The sequence below is a fragment of the Toxotes jaculatrix genome, chromosome 10 (genome assembly GCF_017976425.1).
Source record: "Toxotes jaculatrix isolate fToxJac2 chromosome 10, fToxJac2.pri, whole genome shotgun sequence".
In the NCBI taxonomy this organism is placed as follows: domain Eukaryota; kingdom Metazoa; phylum Chordata; class Actinopteri; family Toxotidae; genus Toxotes; species Toxotes jaculatrix.
This window is the reverse complement of record NC_054403.1, coordinates 19,297,411-19,311,457: the sequence shown is the minus strand read 5'-3', so window position 1 is coordinate 19,311,457 and position 14,047 is coordinate 19,297,411. Positions and strand designations below refer to the sequence as shown.

Sequence of the window (14,047 nt, the reverse complement as noted above, 5' to 3'; positions counted from 1 at the left end):
GGCCGATGTGACATCTTTCACCTCGCTGCTACATTCTCATTCCCTGTGAATATAAAACCCCCACCATGGACCGGCTGTCTCTGTTTGCCTGTTGTGTTATAGCCCAGTTTGAACCTGTCCGAAGCCATGGCTGTGCTCAGAGTGTCGTCTTACCGCAAGCTGTTTGAGGATGATGGCTGGAGTCGAAATGGAGGGTTGGGTATGCAGTGTGCAGGGCAGTACCGGGCCTCTCTCAGGTCAGTGTGGGTCTGTGCCATACAGGGCGACTTTATTTTATGTATACGTAAATTGCCTATAACACACTATAATGTAGTTTTAATCAGGTGGAAATGTCAATATGTGTTTCCGTAGGTGGAGGCTGGTGTATAAACAGATCATTAATGAAAGACAGTTAATATAAAACCAGTTATAATGATAATAATACTGCATTTTAAGGAACACTTTAAATTGTCTGTTGACAGTGACTATAAATACTAAGCAGGGGTAGTGAAAGTAAAGTGTCACCCCTGAAGGAAGGTTGCAATGGTGATGCCTTTTGTGCTCATGGAAAAATATTTGCTCATGGTCTACAGTGCTCATTTACCGTGAACGGCAGGGCAGAAATGCACTGACGTATTTAAAGAATGACGCTTTACTTGAAATAGCTTTTTGGTTTAATTCATTTACTCACTCTAGTACCCTCTAATGAACGTTTGACTGTATACTGAACACACACTTGAAGCTGGTTCTCATAATCTCCTGTAGGGCCCTCCAAAATATTCATCGCTGTCTTTGTTGTCCTTCTCACAGGGGTGCGGCCGTTGACGAGTGTGACTGTGACAAGTTAGACTTTGTGGCTGCCAAGTCTCTCAACAAGGAGAGTCTCAACCGGTTTGTCCAGGACCGCACCACCATCGCTGCTCTCAATGACCGTCTGGTCAGGCTTATTGAACTGGTGAGGACGACGAGTGTAACTGCTCCCCGTGGTACACCAGCACAAAATTTTCTCTCTGCTTTGTCATGTCTTTGTTCCTGCTAAATGATGCAGTGGATCTATATATGTTTATACATTCCCCCTGTTCTCTGTGCCCGGTAGGCCCATTGTTTTGAGAGGGAGAATGAGTCTCTTGAATGTCAGATTGTGGAGCTTGAGGAGAAGCTGACCTGTCAACAAGCCTCCTCCAGCATCACCTCTGTTGTGGCTCAACCTGACTACAGCCTGGATGCAGTGGTGGAAAGACTGCGCAAGCAGAGGGTAGGGTGCTGCTGCTGCCGCTGGGTGTGTCTGCCGCATGTTTCCCTGTGTGATGGCATGCCCAGATTAAGGTTTCTCATAGATAGTCCACTGCACGTCTCATCCCATCCCATTCATTTTACTTTAGTTTGTACACTGACAGGCAGGCCTGATTTATGACCCTGTCGAGATCCATCACTGTCTTCACAGGATGAGATTCTATGTGACACTGAGGAGCTGCAGAGAGAGCTTGAACGTCTGAAGAAAAGCTATGAGATGGCTGCACAGCAGAGGATCCTGTTCCAGCAAGAGCGACAAGATGTTGCTGAGGTAATAGTTGTAATACAGTAGTGTCATTATTGGAAGAATTCAACTGAAAAGTTAGAGGAAGCTGCAAAGAGGGTAGATTCAAAGGTAACAAAGAGTATTAAAAGCTTACTAAGTTTAAAAGCTGCAAATGTAATGGATTATTGTAAAGTGTACAACAAGGCATGATGGGTTTTTCACTTAATTGTAAGCATTAAACCTTCAGTTATAGATATAGCCTAGCGATCAGCCTTTTTGTTGCGATTATGTACTTTAAGCACTAGATGGCAGTGTTGTCAAGCATCTCCATGCTTCTTCTGCCCTTGGCCTCTTGGTGAATCAGCTGAAACTCGCCACAGCTGCTCCTCTGTAGCGCTACCTGATGAGTGTTGATCACCAGCAGTCACCCAGTCTGGGCTGGTGGCCCACTGCAACCTGAGCCACCAACTTTTCCAAACCTTCTCCCCTCCCTCATACATGCCAGAGGCCATCTCCTCCCGGCCGGACCAGATGTGAGGGAGGCTTTAATTTCTCCTTTACAGATGTAATGCAGGCTGTAATTCGGTGCCATAATGTTCCTGCTGGCTCAGTTCTCTGGTTCTGGAATTGGAAGCAGCTGCAGAGTGACAGGACTTGGTGGGAAATCAGCAGGGAGGTAGAGGAAGAGCAGAGATGCGGAGGAGAGGAGTGAATACTACACAGCTCAACCCAGAAATAGCTGCAGTTCTCTGAACATAATGGTCGACTGACAGCGATGAAACAAGGAACATTTGGTTTATTTTGAAGTATACTACTGGCTATTGTGTTGCTTTCCTCCTGCCAATTCCGCTCCATTTTTCCAGGCCAACAAATTTCTCTTCTTCATTGTCTCAATGTGATTTTCGTGCATCGCCAGATGTGGTGGCTGCGGTGAAACACAGCATAACAAGGGAACTGAGTTAAACAGTCTTCACCAGAACTGTAAAACAAATACGAAGGAGTGGATGAATGAAGTCAGCTAGTTTTACATGTTTGTAAGTGCAGGTCATTAAGGTTCTCTTGAAAGTGGAAAAAAACTTCTTCAGGCACTCACAGGCAAAACAAGGAGAGAAATTAAATTAAAAGCCTGTATTTAGTCAAGCATGTTGTTTAAAATGCTGACCAGTTTCAACCTCAAGTCTTTATCAGGGCAGAAAAACAGATGGACACTGGATTTTGAAATGTTGAACCTTAAAGCTGCAGCTCATTTCATCTCCTCAATGCTTCAGAGCATCTTTCAGCTCATTACTGTGGTTATGTGCCTGTTTTGCACTCTCACTGTGTGGAGCATTTAGCAGCTGAAGAGCCAGTTATTTCCCTCCGGAGTCGGAAGAAACCAAAACAGCTAAAAGGCGAGTAAATCAGCAACTACCAATGTGCTTGCCAAAGTGACTTTATAAGGTGCTATTATGTCAGTGTTGTGTTTACAGCTTGTTCTGCTTTCCCTAAGTGGCCAAGAAAATGTTAATACTGTTTTAAATTGGTGCAGAATGTGATGTACAACAAGTTTCTCTTCAGCTGCTGAATGATATTTGAAGACAGGCAGCAGCAGGACAGACTACTTTTGCCCACTGCTGTCCATCAAGGACCCTGCCACTCTCCCAGCAAGGCTCCACAACTTCACCAACGTCCCCTGTGTGTGTCCAAATGTAAATACTGGCACCCACAGTAATTGCATCCAACACCAATTAATCTAGTTCTTTAAAAAGAGTAGATGAGCGGAGGACCCCTGCTGGCAAATGGATTGGTGGACAGGGCTTTTGTGTCTAGTTAGCCTCCGTCTCATCTTCCTCCTCCTCCTCCTCCTCCTCCCCCTTCCTCTGCATTGCGGTGTCTACTTGCTGTTCAGTGAAACAGGGTGGATGTGCCGGTGTTGATGGTTTTTAAAATGGGTGTTCAGGGTGGAAACAAAGACTTTTCCACTTTATTTCAACCTGTGGTGTGATTTATTTCCCAAACTGCAGATTGCTCCTCCCAGACACCTCCACAAATTAAGGTGAACTTCTGTACTTTCAGCCCTGTTCTCTGGTAACTTGATTTTCTTTGCAGGAAGTGGATGCTGTGACAGCAGAGTGTTTGGCACTGAGGGAGCAAGTGGCTATCTACGAGGAGCAGCTGGCCAACATGGAGGCCCAGCACAAGGCGGTGAGAGGGAGAGAAGATATATAGCTGCAGTGTGATGGAACAGGAACAGTTTATAGCCTAAAAATGACTCAAAATGTAGCACTTAGGTCAGACAGGAGTGTTGGAGAAATGCCCAGATCTGTTGTGACAAACACGGCTGGGATGACCTCAGTCACCTTGCTTGAAGAGTTGTAGCCAAAAACAGCCATGTCAACAGAAATATATGGGGAGAGGATCAAAACACAAAATATGTTATCTAGTAAACCATGCTTCAAGTCAGAATTAAGCTTTTTTTGATGTCCTCCTGAGTCCTTATTCCAGTCTCTTAAAGGAATAGTAAGACATTTAGCCACTAGTCTGTTCCTAGCTAGCTTATAGTGCACATTTTCTTTTTGGTCTGAAATAAAAAAACAGTCCAGCAGTCAAATTCATGCAACATATGCAAGACAAAAAATTATTTAATTTAATGGCAGATGTGGTAGTGGTATCAAGATTCTCACGAAACTCTTGTGAAGAAAGCAAGGAAGTGTATTCCGAAAATATTCAACTGCTCCTTTAAAACAGGCACACATCTGCAACACACTTCAGTGCCTATATCATATTCACACACACACACCCTGCGCTCTCTACCTTCCTACAGTATTCTCCACATCTCCAGGAGATGACAGACGTTCACCAGTATCAGATCTAGAGGCTGTAGGCAGGGAGAGAGAAAGAGAAAGGCTGCTGAAGCAGGAGCAGCTCCATCACTCTGTGTTTTTTCTCTGCAAAGCCAGGCCGCCCGGCGTTTAACACACTCCCTCTGGGACACGCTCGATAACTCACAGTCCGGGAAATGCAGCTGAATACCAAATGAAAACAGAAGTTCCCTTTGTTTTATTAACTGTTGTTATTATCAGCACTTGCAGATACCCCATATTCCCCTGACAAATCGGCAGCCATGTCGTTATTTAGGTGGAGGGAAAGGAGAAAAATGTCAGGCTGCCACTGCAGCTCTGTAACAGTTAATTTTCTCTGTAATGGATGGGAGGTTGTATTTTTTATTTTTTTGTGAATACATATTGGGAGCTGTAGACATACACGATGAGGTAGGACTGCACTACAATTCAGAGGGAAACATAGTACTCTTTACTCCACTACATTTAGGTGACAGCAGTAAGTAATTACAGCTGTCAAGTAAAAGGGGTGGAGTAGGAGAATAAACTAGCAGTAAATGGAAATACTCAATAAAGTACCAATACCTTAAACTGCACTTAAGTGCTGTACTAAATTACTAAATGTGCTTAGTTACTCTCCACCACTGAGTAAAGGATTTGAATGCTTCCTCACCACTGTGTATTTGTATGTGTGGTGTGTATGAGCAGGCAGTGGAGAGTCTTCTGGAGCCAGCTGAGGGGACAAGAGGAACGGTGGCAGCAATTAGATTTAGCAGCCCTGACATCACTCCGGCCTTGGATGTAAAGGAGTACTACTGCCAGCTGGCTGAGAGCCTCCAGGTACAACACACTGTGGCATAAAACACGTAAACATGTCATGAAGTGGAAGCGTTTTTGAGTCAAATCCTTTACAGTAACATGTCTGCCTGGATTTTTAAGAATCATCTTCCTATTTCTGGCTTAAGATACACTCACATGCACACAAGTGGACTCAGATAAACCTGGGTGGAAAAACAATTTCTGATGTGCAATACATTTGTGTTTTTACTTAAGTAGGATTTTGAATTCAGAACTTTTACTTGTGATGGAGTAATTCTGAATGATACTGAATGTACTGAATGTACTGCTACTTTATTTAATTTATTTAATAAAGGTGCACACTATCCAGAAACCAGCCGCCATCTTCATCCTCCTACTGACCACTTGACCTCTCCTATTTTCACCACATCACCCTCTCTCTCCCTCTGAAATGGCTTGGTCAGGTCCAGATGTAAATCTCAGCTTTCACAAATCACACGACGATACTCCCACTTGTTTTCTTTCCCTCTTAACACAACACCAGGGAAGAACTTGAGAATCAGAGTTGCAGTTCTGGACCCGAACAGAATGCCTTTGTCTACCTGTGTGTGTGTGTGTGTTCAAGTGTGTGTATTACAAGCACAGAAGTGCTGCATTGGGGTCAGACTATAGCTCCGGTGGGTCTGACCTCCTCTGGGGCGAGGATGTCTGTCCGGTTCAGAGGTCAGGGCTGTAATCAGACTGCTGGCCGCCTTCCCAGGCTCCTCGGCAGCAGTGAAGTGGATGCTAGTGTGTGTGTGTGTGTGTGTCCTTCATTTGGAGACACAGCTGAAGGGTAGCCAGCATATTTATGTATTTGTATGTCTGTCTAGATACGTAGGTGTGTTTCTTGTTCCCCCTTACACCCCGTCTATTTACTCTCTCTCCCTCGGTCTCCCTCCCACTCGGTCTCTTCTCTTGCCAGCTGGACACCGTCCTCTCTGTGCCTGGACTCGATTATGAGATGCAGTTGTCTTGATGCTAAAATGATTGCTATTGGGTTTGAACAGTAACGGTGATTGCTGGCTGACTCCCACACACCTGTGTACCCTCATGTGGCTCATTTTGGCTGCACTTGTTCCATCTAATCAGGAATGTGGTGTACACAAGGAGAGGTTTAACCACCGTCCTCTATGAGGCTCTGATTGCTCTTTGCTCCCTTGCCGAAGTGCACTTAATTGCCCAAAAAAGATCACTATCCTCCATGGTCCTTTGCAGACTAAAACTAAAAGGGTTTTTATACTTACAGACTTTCTCAAATATACTGATTCCTACCGTCTGTCTTTGCAGTACGAGTGTGGCACCGCCTCTTCTGCTGTGGTTCGCAGTGGTGATGGAAAACAACTGGAAGTGGGAGAAGCTGCAGGCTCAAGGGTCAAAGACGTGCCAAAGATAAAGGACATCAGTGAGATGAAGATGCTGGTGAGTGGACTCTTTTTGTTTTGCCAAGATTTTGAGGTAACTACCTCTGAGAGTTCTGCCATGGACACACAACAACAATGTGTCAAAAGAGCAAAGGGGAAAAAAAGGAAAAAATAAACCCTAAATCTAATACATTATGTGTTCAAGTATAAAATAAACAGCTATGCAAGTGTCTCCAAATAAGCGTTGTGTTTTGTATAAGTGCATATGAGCATTTTGGGAACACTCTCATTAGTTTCCTTGCCAAGAGTTAGATGAGAAGCTGGTCATTGTGGCTTAGCAAAAAGACAGGAAACAGAGAGAAAGAGCTGGCCACGTTCTGTCAGCTGGAAACAAAATCAACCTAACAGCACCTCTACAGCTCAATAAACAACATGTTGTATGTTGTTTGTGTAAGCTATAGAAAAACATGACGTAAAAACAATTTGTGGTTTTATGAAGGCTTATGTGCTGGACTATTCCTTGGCTGGGTGCAGTCAATTTCTGAAGTTCAGTTGTCACCGTGAGGTTTCCAGGCTAGCTGTTTCCCCCTGTTTCCAGTGTTTATGCTAAGCTAACTTAGTGGGCTGCTAGTAGCAGCTTTGTATTTCCTGTACAGACATGAGACATGAGGTTTATCTTAAAGCTCTCGGCAAGAGAGCAAATAAGCATATTTTCCAAAATACCAAACCTTTGCTTTAACGCATACTGTAGTCCTGGAAAACTGTTGACTGTTGTGAAATCGTGCATGTTCTGTGGATTTTTCAGAGAAAAGTAGATATTGTTTTTCGAACAAATCATTGAGGTTTAATTGTTTATGTGCAATTGTAATGTGCACAGCAATGTAATCAATGCTATAAACACACAAACATTCCTGCTGAGAGGAAATCTCAGCTAATAAAAATGAAACTGTCTGCATGACTACTTACTGCTACTGCTAAGTAAGAAAATATGGATTTTTTTGGAGGTGAACCGACCCCTCAAGTCTCATGTTTATACATCATTTAAATCCTTCATTTGCTACCTACTGATTCAGATCTTCCCATAATACATTTCCCACCTCTTTGCTGACAAAGAAAAGAGGAGTCTTACAGCCCACAACCGGCTCTGCGTCGGCCATCAGCTCCTAAATCAGACATAATGGTGCAAATGAATGGTTTCCCACAGTTATCCGAGGGAGTGGAGAGCAGCTGAGTGACAGCCGAGCAACAGTGTGGGAGATCCTGCTGACCAGAGTGTTTACTCTGCGGACACTTTCAGCAGGAGATGTGACGGGCTCGACTTCAGCTCAGACAGGATTTATTGCCCTCCGTGTCCTCAGTTATTAAGTACAGTCTTTCAGAGCGCCTGCAGCATCATAAACGTCTTAAAACTTCACACACACATACACACACACTGACTGGAGACTTCCTCTGCAAATGGAGGGGAGGAAATAAACCTTCATCAGATATTTCTCATCCAGGCAGCAGAAAAATGCCATGAAAGCAATTGGGCTTTGAACAAAAAGGGCACAGCAAAGTGAAGCACCAGGGAACTGTGACTCAGGTAAAATCACAGAGCGACGCCAGTAAACACAAACTACCTCCTCTTAGTTCACATTTGCCTCTTTAACATCCATCAGTGGTCAGACCACAGCTGGCACCTAACCACATCTGTAACAAACATGATGGTTTGGTTCTCATTACTGTGGCTGTGGCTCTACCTCCAGCTCTTTAAATAAACAGTGAGCCTCTGTAACCACAGCAGAACTCTCCCAACATCATCTACTTTTCTCTAATATGTAGCACACAAGCCCCAGTTCAGCTCAATCCAGCCTGACGGATGGACAGCACGGCTTGATGTGCTCTGTTTCCTCTCTGGCCTGTGATGGATGCCTCGGGTCTGGTTTCTCACTGAGACACAACATGGCCAAACAAACAGATTGCAGTGAAATCAGCCCTGACGCAGAAATGTATATAATGGAGCAGGCACTGATGGGGTTGTACACCACTACTCCCTTACACATACACACACACAGCCAGGCCTCACTTATCATGCCAGGGAGAACGGAGGAGTGTGTGAGTAAGTGACTGGACCAGGTTAGGGAGTCATCATCAGCCCGTGAGTAGTAACCGTCCGGCTTACTGAATGACGAGCAGGACCGCCTGGATCCCCATCTGGCTGTGACAGCTAATTGTTGAACTTCTGTGATTGCTGTAATTACTCACAGCAGGACACCAAAGCCTCAGACCCGGGGGAGGGATGCTCCTCAGTTAGTTTGTGACAGAAGTAAAGTAACCTGTTTTATCTGTGTTGGACAGATTAATTGGGAAACTTAAGCAGCTACAAATCCAGATATTTTTCTCCGTAAATGGGAAAAGTAAACGGGGGATTTGCGGTTGTCAGGTGGCCTGAAACACGACTCACGTTAGTGCTTATGTTGCTCCTTGTCTGCTGGACATGTAAACAGTGGCTAACATGTTAGCTAACACCAAAACAAGTTGAACGTTGGGTTTTCAATCATCAACTGATGCAGAAATCTGGTGCAGAAAAGGACAAGGCTATCGGTAAAGTAGAGTCACCAGGTTCAGGCTCTTTGTTGACTCTCATCTGATTTGCTTACATGCTCTTGAGCAAGACCCTGAACGCCTGCCAACTCCAGGGCTGCTGTTCCTGAACTGAAAATGAACATGAAGGGAACATGATTTTACAGTCTGGCATTGTTACGTTATTACTGACAAGGTAATCAAGTAGAGATGTAAATTTACTGATATATTTTGAATGAATTATCACAGCTGTATGTGTTTCTGTAGATTTCAGAGCTACAAAAGGAGCTTGCTGAGCTTGAAAAGTGTAATGAGGAGCTGGAGGATGAGATTGAGATGAAGAAGGCTGCATACATGGATGAGATTGCTGAGTTGGAGGTATGAGAGTGGACTGATTAATGTAATCATAGCCTGTAATGGACCAGCGGTTTGGACTAATAATGTCATTTAATCTCATCCTCTGTGTGTGCGTGCGTGTGTGTGTGTGCATGTTATTCAGTGTACTGTAGATGAAATGCGGCACCAGGAGTCTGACCTCCAAGCGCAGATGAAGGAGCAGTGTGCAGACTACAAGGAGCTGCTCAGTGAGAAGATGGCCAGAGACATGGAGATTGTTGCCTACAGGTTAGACGATCTGATGACAAATTGGTCAAATGGTATTTTTTATTTCCATTTGAGTAAAGCTGCTCTGCATAATACAGTCTGAAGATGAACTCAATACTTATCTCCTTTATTTTACAGCCATAATTACACTTTAATTTAATAACCTAATATGCAATAATACGCCATAATGTATCGATCACTTCTCTCTTGCCCATTTTGTAGTGATGAGGTGCCATAAATACAGTGATTTCACTGATCCTCTGTGCGTTCACGACTCTAATTCCCATCTTAATTTACCGGCAGGTTGTTATTCTTAAATGAGACCCCTAAAATTTTACCACAGTCCTTATGTCTTGTACACCATGATACAGTAAGACCAGAGACATAAGGAGACTTAGGGACTGTGAGGGCTTATTTTTAATGAGGCTGTCAGTCAATAGGATCACCTAAACCAGCACTCCGGGCCAGGGATGGTCAACCATGTCTGAGAGACAACATGGAGCTTTTTTGTTCCAACAAAAACACTGAACAAGGTGACTTCACTGATTAGTTTTTCTTCTCCTGTTTAACGTGCTGTGGTTTCTGATTGCAATTAAAATCCATAGACTCTGAACCTTCGCTGACACACTGTGTATTGTAGATTCCCATCTTTGCGTTAGGGGGTGAAATGAAAACAGACGTCTCCTACGGTGCTCAATAAAGTGCTACACGTTATTTAAACCTGTCGAGGGGAATGAGCTGTCGGGGACACATAATGATCTTGGGATGATTTCTGTAGATTTAAATCAGCTTGATGCCCTGTTTACTTTTGACATTCTTCACATATGAGCTAATCTTAAAGCAGACAAGAAAACATATGTGGAATTGTGCAAAGGACAGTGTTCGTTGTCAGTGTCCTTCCTTCAACATCAAAAAGAAGTCTACAAAGGCAGTGCTGTGAATAATACAAGGAGTATTTCCACAAGATCCTGTGTATAAGTCATATGTTGTCTGAGCATTTCATATAGTGTCACCTGGACATCCGCAATGTCCATATTAAGGTGTTTCTGCAGACAAAGGGCTGACATCAGGGGCCAACTTTGGTCACAGGAAACAGCTCCTGAATCTGATGCAGTTTCCTGTATGCGACCTTAAAGACGTTTCATGCCATTCCCTGTGTTCACTGAGGTTGTTTTACCATCTGCCATCCTGGTATGTGGAGTGACGCACTTCAGCCATGTCATTCCGCTGCTTCAGATTTCCTCCGGTGACCCTCTATCCCCCATCCGACTGCACGTGACCCCCAGGGGGCTCTGCTGCAGGCCTTAGCTCAGACCCTCACAATACCTCATTAGAATGGGCAAAGAGGACCTCACACTGTCAGCGCTGTGTGCTGGGCCGCTGCCAGCTCTTCTCCACGCCAGCCTGTTAATGTCAGTGCCCCCCCCCCCCGTCCACTTACACTCATTTCCAAATTCACCACAGTTTTAATTCCCTCTCGTTACCCAACAGACTGTCCCAAAGACATTTAAGGCACAGGAAAGGCACACAGTCAAAGCCAACTTTTTTCCTCCCTTTCTTTATTTACTGGGTGTTTTGTCATCCGTGATTAAAACCATGAATAAGAAATGAAAATGGTGGTTGTTTATTCTCTCCATGCCGTGGCAAACTGTCTGCACAACAGACCCTAATGACCCCAGGCTGCCATTACCGGGTGGCTTATGGCCTGTGAAAGCATCTCAGAGCAGTTTGGGCAGATGCTCACTGCTTTTGCTCACTGCTAATGTGAACCATATTACTCTGTAATTCATTCAACAGGCTCTGCCCACACTGCTGCATGACACAGCAACAAGTAGCTCAACTGAGGACAAAATCCTTTCTCATTAAGTATACATTTAGCAGTGGATGACTGTAGTGCCCATTTTAAAGCTGCAATAATCAAAATTTTTATTTTAACAATGAAGCAAAATGAGTTTGATATCATCTTTCAGCTCACTGTTTTGGTTTTTGGGGCCTCTCACCGTTGGTTCGCTCTCAGTGCTCTCATCACTAGTGTTTCCAGATGCAGCAGGCAGATGTTTTCAGTGAAATTGCTTTAAAAACCCAGTGTGCGCTATACTTGCCCAGCACCAAACAGCAGACAGAGACACAGTTAGAGACTTGCTGGTAGACTCAGATATTTCCCTCAGGAGTTGGTGGAGATGAAAAACACAGTTGAAAGTGAATATTGGACTCACCTTCATCAGGTGGACACAAATAGGCTTCACAGTAAAGATATAGTTGCTCCTGGATGAGCAAATAGGCAAGTGCTTGCTAACACGTTCATCATTTCAACTTAAAATGTGATAGTATGTTGGTGTTGAGTTCACAGCTTGTTCATCAGGTTTAAATATACAAATGAAACAGCAGTTAATTAATATGCCAAGATAAAAATATTCTAAAAAAACTCTAATGATAATTAACTTTTCAGTTGTGTGAAACATTATTTGCAATTGACCAAATCATCAGTTTCCCAGTTTTCCCAAACCTGATTAACTTCATTAATTGATTGATTAAATGAGAGAATCATCAGCAGATTTATTGATGGTGAAAATAATGGGTAGTTGCTGTCTTGAAGAGAGATAGTTTTCTCAGTTGTTTCCAATGTCAAGAATAAACTCTAAACCTCAATAAATTGCAATGTTCTGTCTCTCAGGTAAAGCTGGACTACAGCTGAGTAGCAGCACTTACCTGCTCACCCATTCTTTGTGTTTATGTATTTCTCTGGTTCAGGAGTCTGGTGGAGGAAGAGGAAGAGAGGCTGTGCAACCCGTGAAACGAGGCCAAAGAGTCAGACTGGCCGTCTGCAGTTCGGCTGGATGCTCCGTCACACATGGATTAGAAAACAGACAAAAGAAAATCGTGAAAAGCAGACCCAAATCAAGATTAAGGTACCAACGCAGCAATTTGAGCTGATGTAAACTTATCATGACAGATTAATGCTGTCTGGAGGCCTAAGCCAGGCAATTGATAACAGGTCGCGGACAGATGACCCCGAGACTCCAAGAAAGATGGAGCTGTCTAAAACTGGGAGGGAGGTGGGAGGATGGGGGCTCTGCAGTGAGTGTGTATCCATTCAGTGTCTGGCAGTGATATTTCCTTAAGTGGGTTTTATCTTTACCAGCTCACTGATATGATTCATAAATGTTTTGTCCCCTCTTTGTCGAACAAGTCTGACACACAAACACACATGCCGACACGCACGCAAGCTAAACTGTGCGGCTCCGTGGAGTCATTCCCCCTCTGATGCCACCTCGTCCATCACTTAAACTTTGTCTGATTACGAGCTCTTAACCCTTGACCCCGTCACTGTTAACAAACATATTGACAGCTCCCTCTCTTCAGCAACTTAAAGCGTCTCATCGTCGTTTTGCTTTTACAGTCATGTGTTTATGTTGGTTTTACATATAACTGTTTGCTTTTCAAATGGTTCGTGAAGTTGTTTTTCTGCAGCTCTTACAAATCGAGCACCTGGATCTTTCCACAAGGAAAGCCTGTGTGATTCGTTATTCCTTCTTTGAAGAGCAATGTCCCAATTTGCTGTCATTTCAGAAATAAGCATTTGGTAATACATTCCTTAGTAATCTTTTCCTTATTTTCTACAAGCTGCCTGTGATAAATCATTTTTGGTTCCTGCTTCTGCACAAGCGTCAGAATGTGCTTTAGATTTAAATTGAATAAAACTAGTTGCTTGAGAGATCACCTCATACTGTGCGATTTCTTTTCTCTGTTTCATGAGAGCTGCTTGTGAATCCTACAGCTTTAGACTTTCCATGCACTTTAAAACTATGTAGAGAGCAGAGTGATTTATGTTCAGTGATCCCTTTTTCACTCATCTTCATGCTTAACTTGAGATTTGAACATTCCCAGCTATTTAATGATCTCAAAGGCTTGTTAGCTCTGCCATGAAGATGAAAAATGCTGCTAATAACGGATCAGATAAGATTAGCCACACTCAGTGAACTTGTGGTGATGAGGAGTTAGCCTCTGTTATAATTGAGTTCAGTGTCTGGAGAAGGGGCTGGGGCTCAGTGGCCGCATGTGACTTGTTCAATTGTCCCGACGTGAAACATGGCCAGGTCAGGAGGAAGCTGCTGTGTCTGTTTTCTCAGGACTGCAGAGCTCAATCAAGACCTCAGAGGAGAGGAGCCAGAGGATGTTGTTTTCCCTTAGTGCTCCACTCTGTATCTCTCAAATGAAAAGTCAATGGACCACAAAGTGTTCCTGATATCATGGGGCTGCACTGCATCTCTTAAGAAAAGATAAGAAAAAGGAGAGCAATTGTCTTGCTAAAAGAGTTTTCCGAATTTTATCTTTTCTGCTGCTGCACCTCTTTAGTCCACCAC

The 14,047-nt window shown here is 43.7% G+C and overlaps 1 protein-coding gene across 1 annotated transcript; it reads left to right on the top strand.

Annotated features, from left to right (window-relative positions):
• The first annotated feature begins 126 nt into the window (after nucleotides 1-126).
• On the top strand, nucleotides 127-13,389 carry vimr2 (vimentin-related 2). Its single transcript, XM_041048366.1, has 10 exons — nucleotides 127-236; nucleotides 790-934; nucleotides 1,076-1,234; nucleotides 1,424-1,543; nucleotides 3,587-3,682; nucleotides 5,026-5,157; nucleotides 6,445-6,576; nucleotides 9,348-9,458; nucleotides 9,580-9,704; nucleotides 12,435-13,389. The coding sequence occupies exons 1-10, from the start codon at nucleotides 127-129 to the stop codon at nucleotides 12,475-12,477; spliced, it is 1,173 nt and encodes a 390-aa protein (XP_040904300.1). The 3' UTR covers nucleotides 12,478-13,389.
• The last annotated feature ends 658 nt before the right edge of the window (nucleotides 13,390-14,047 follow it).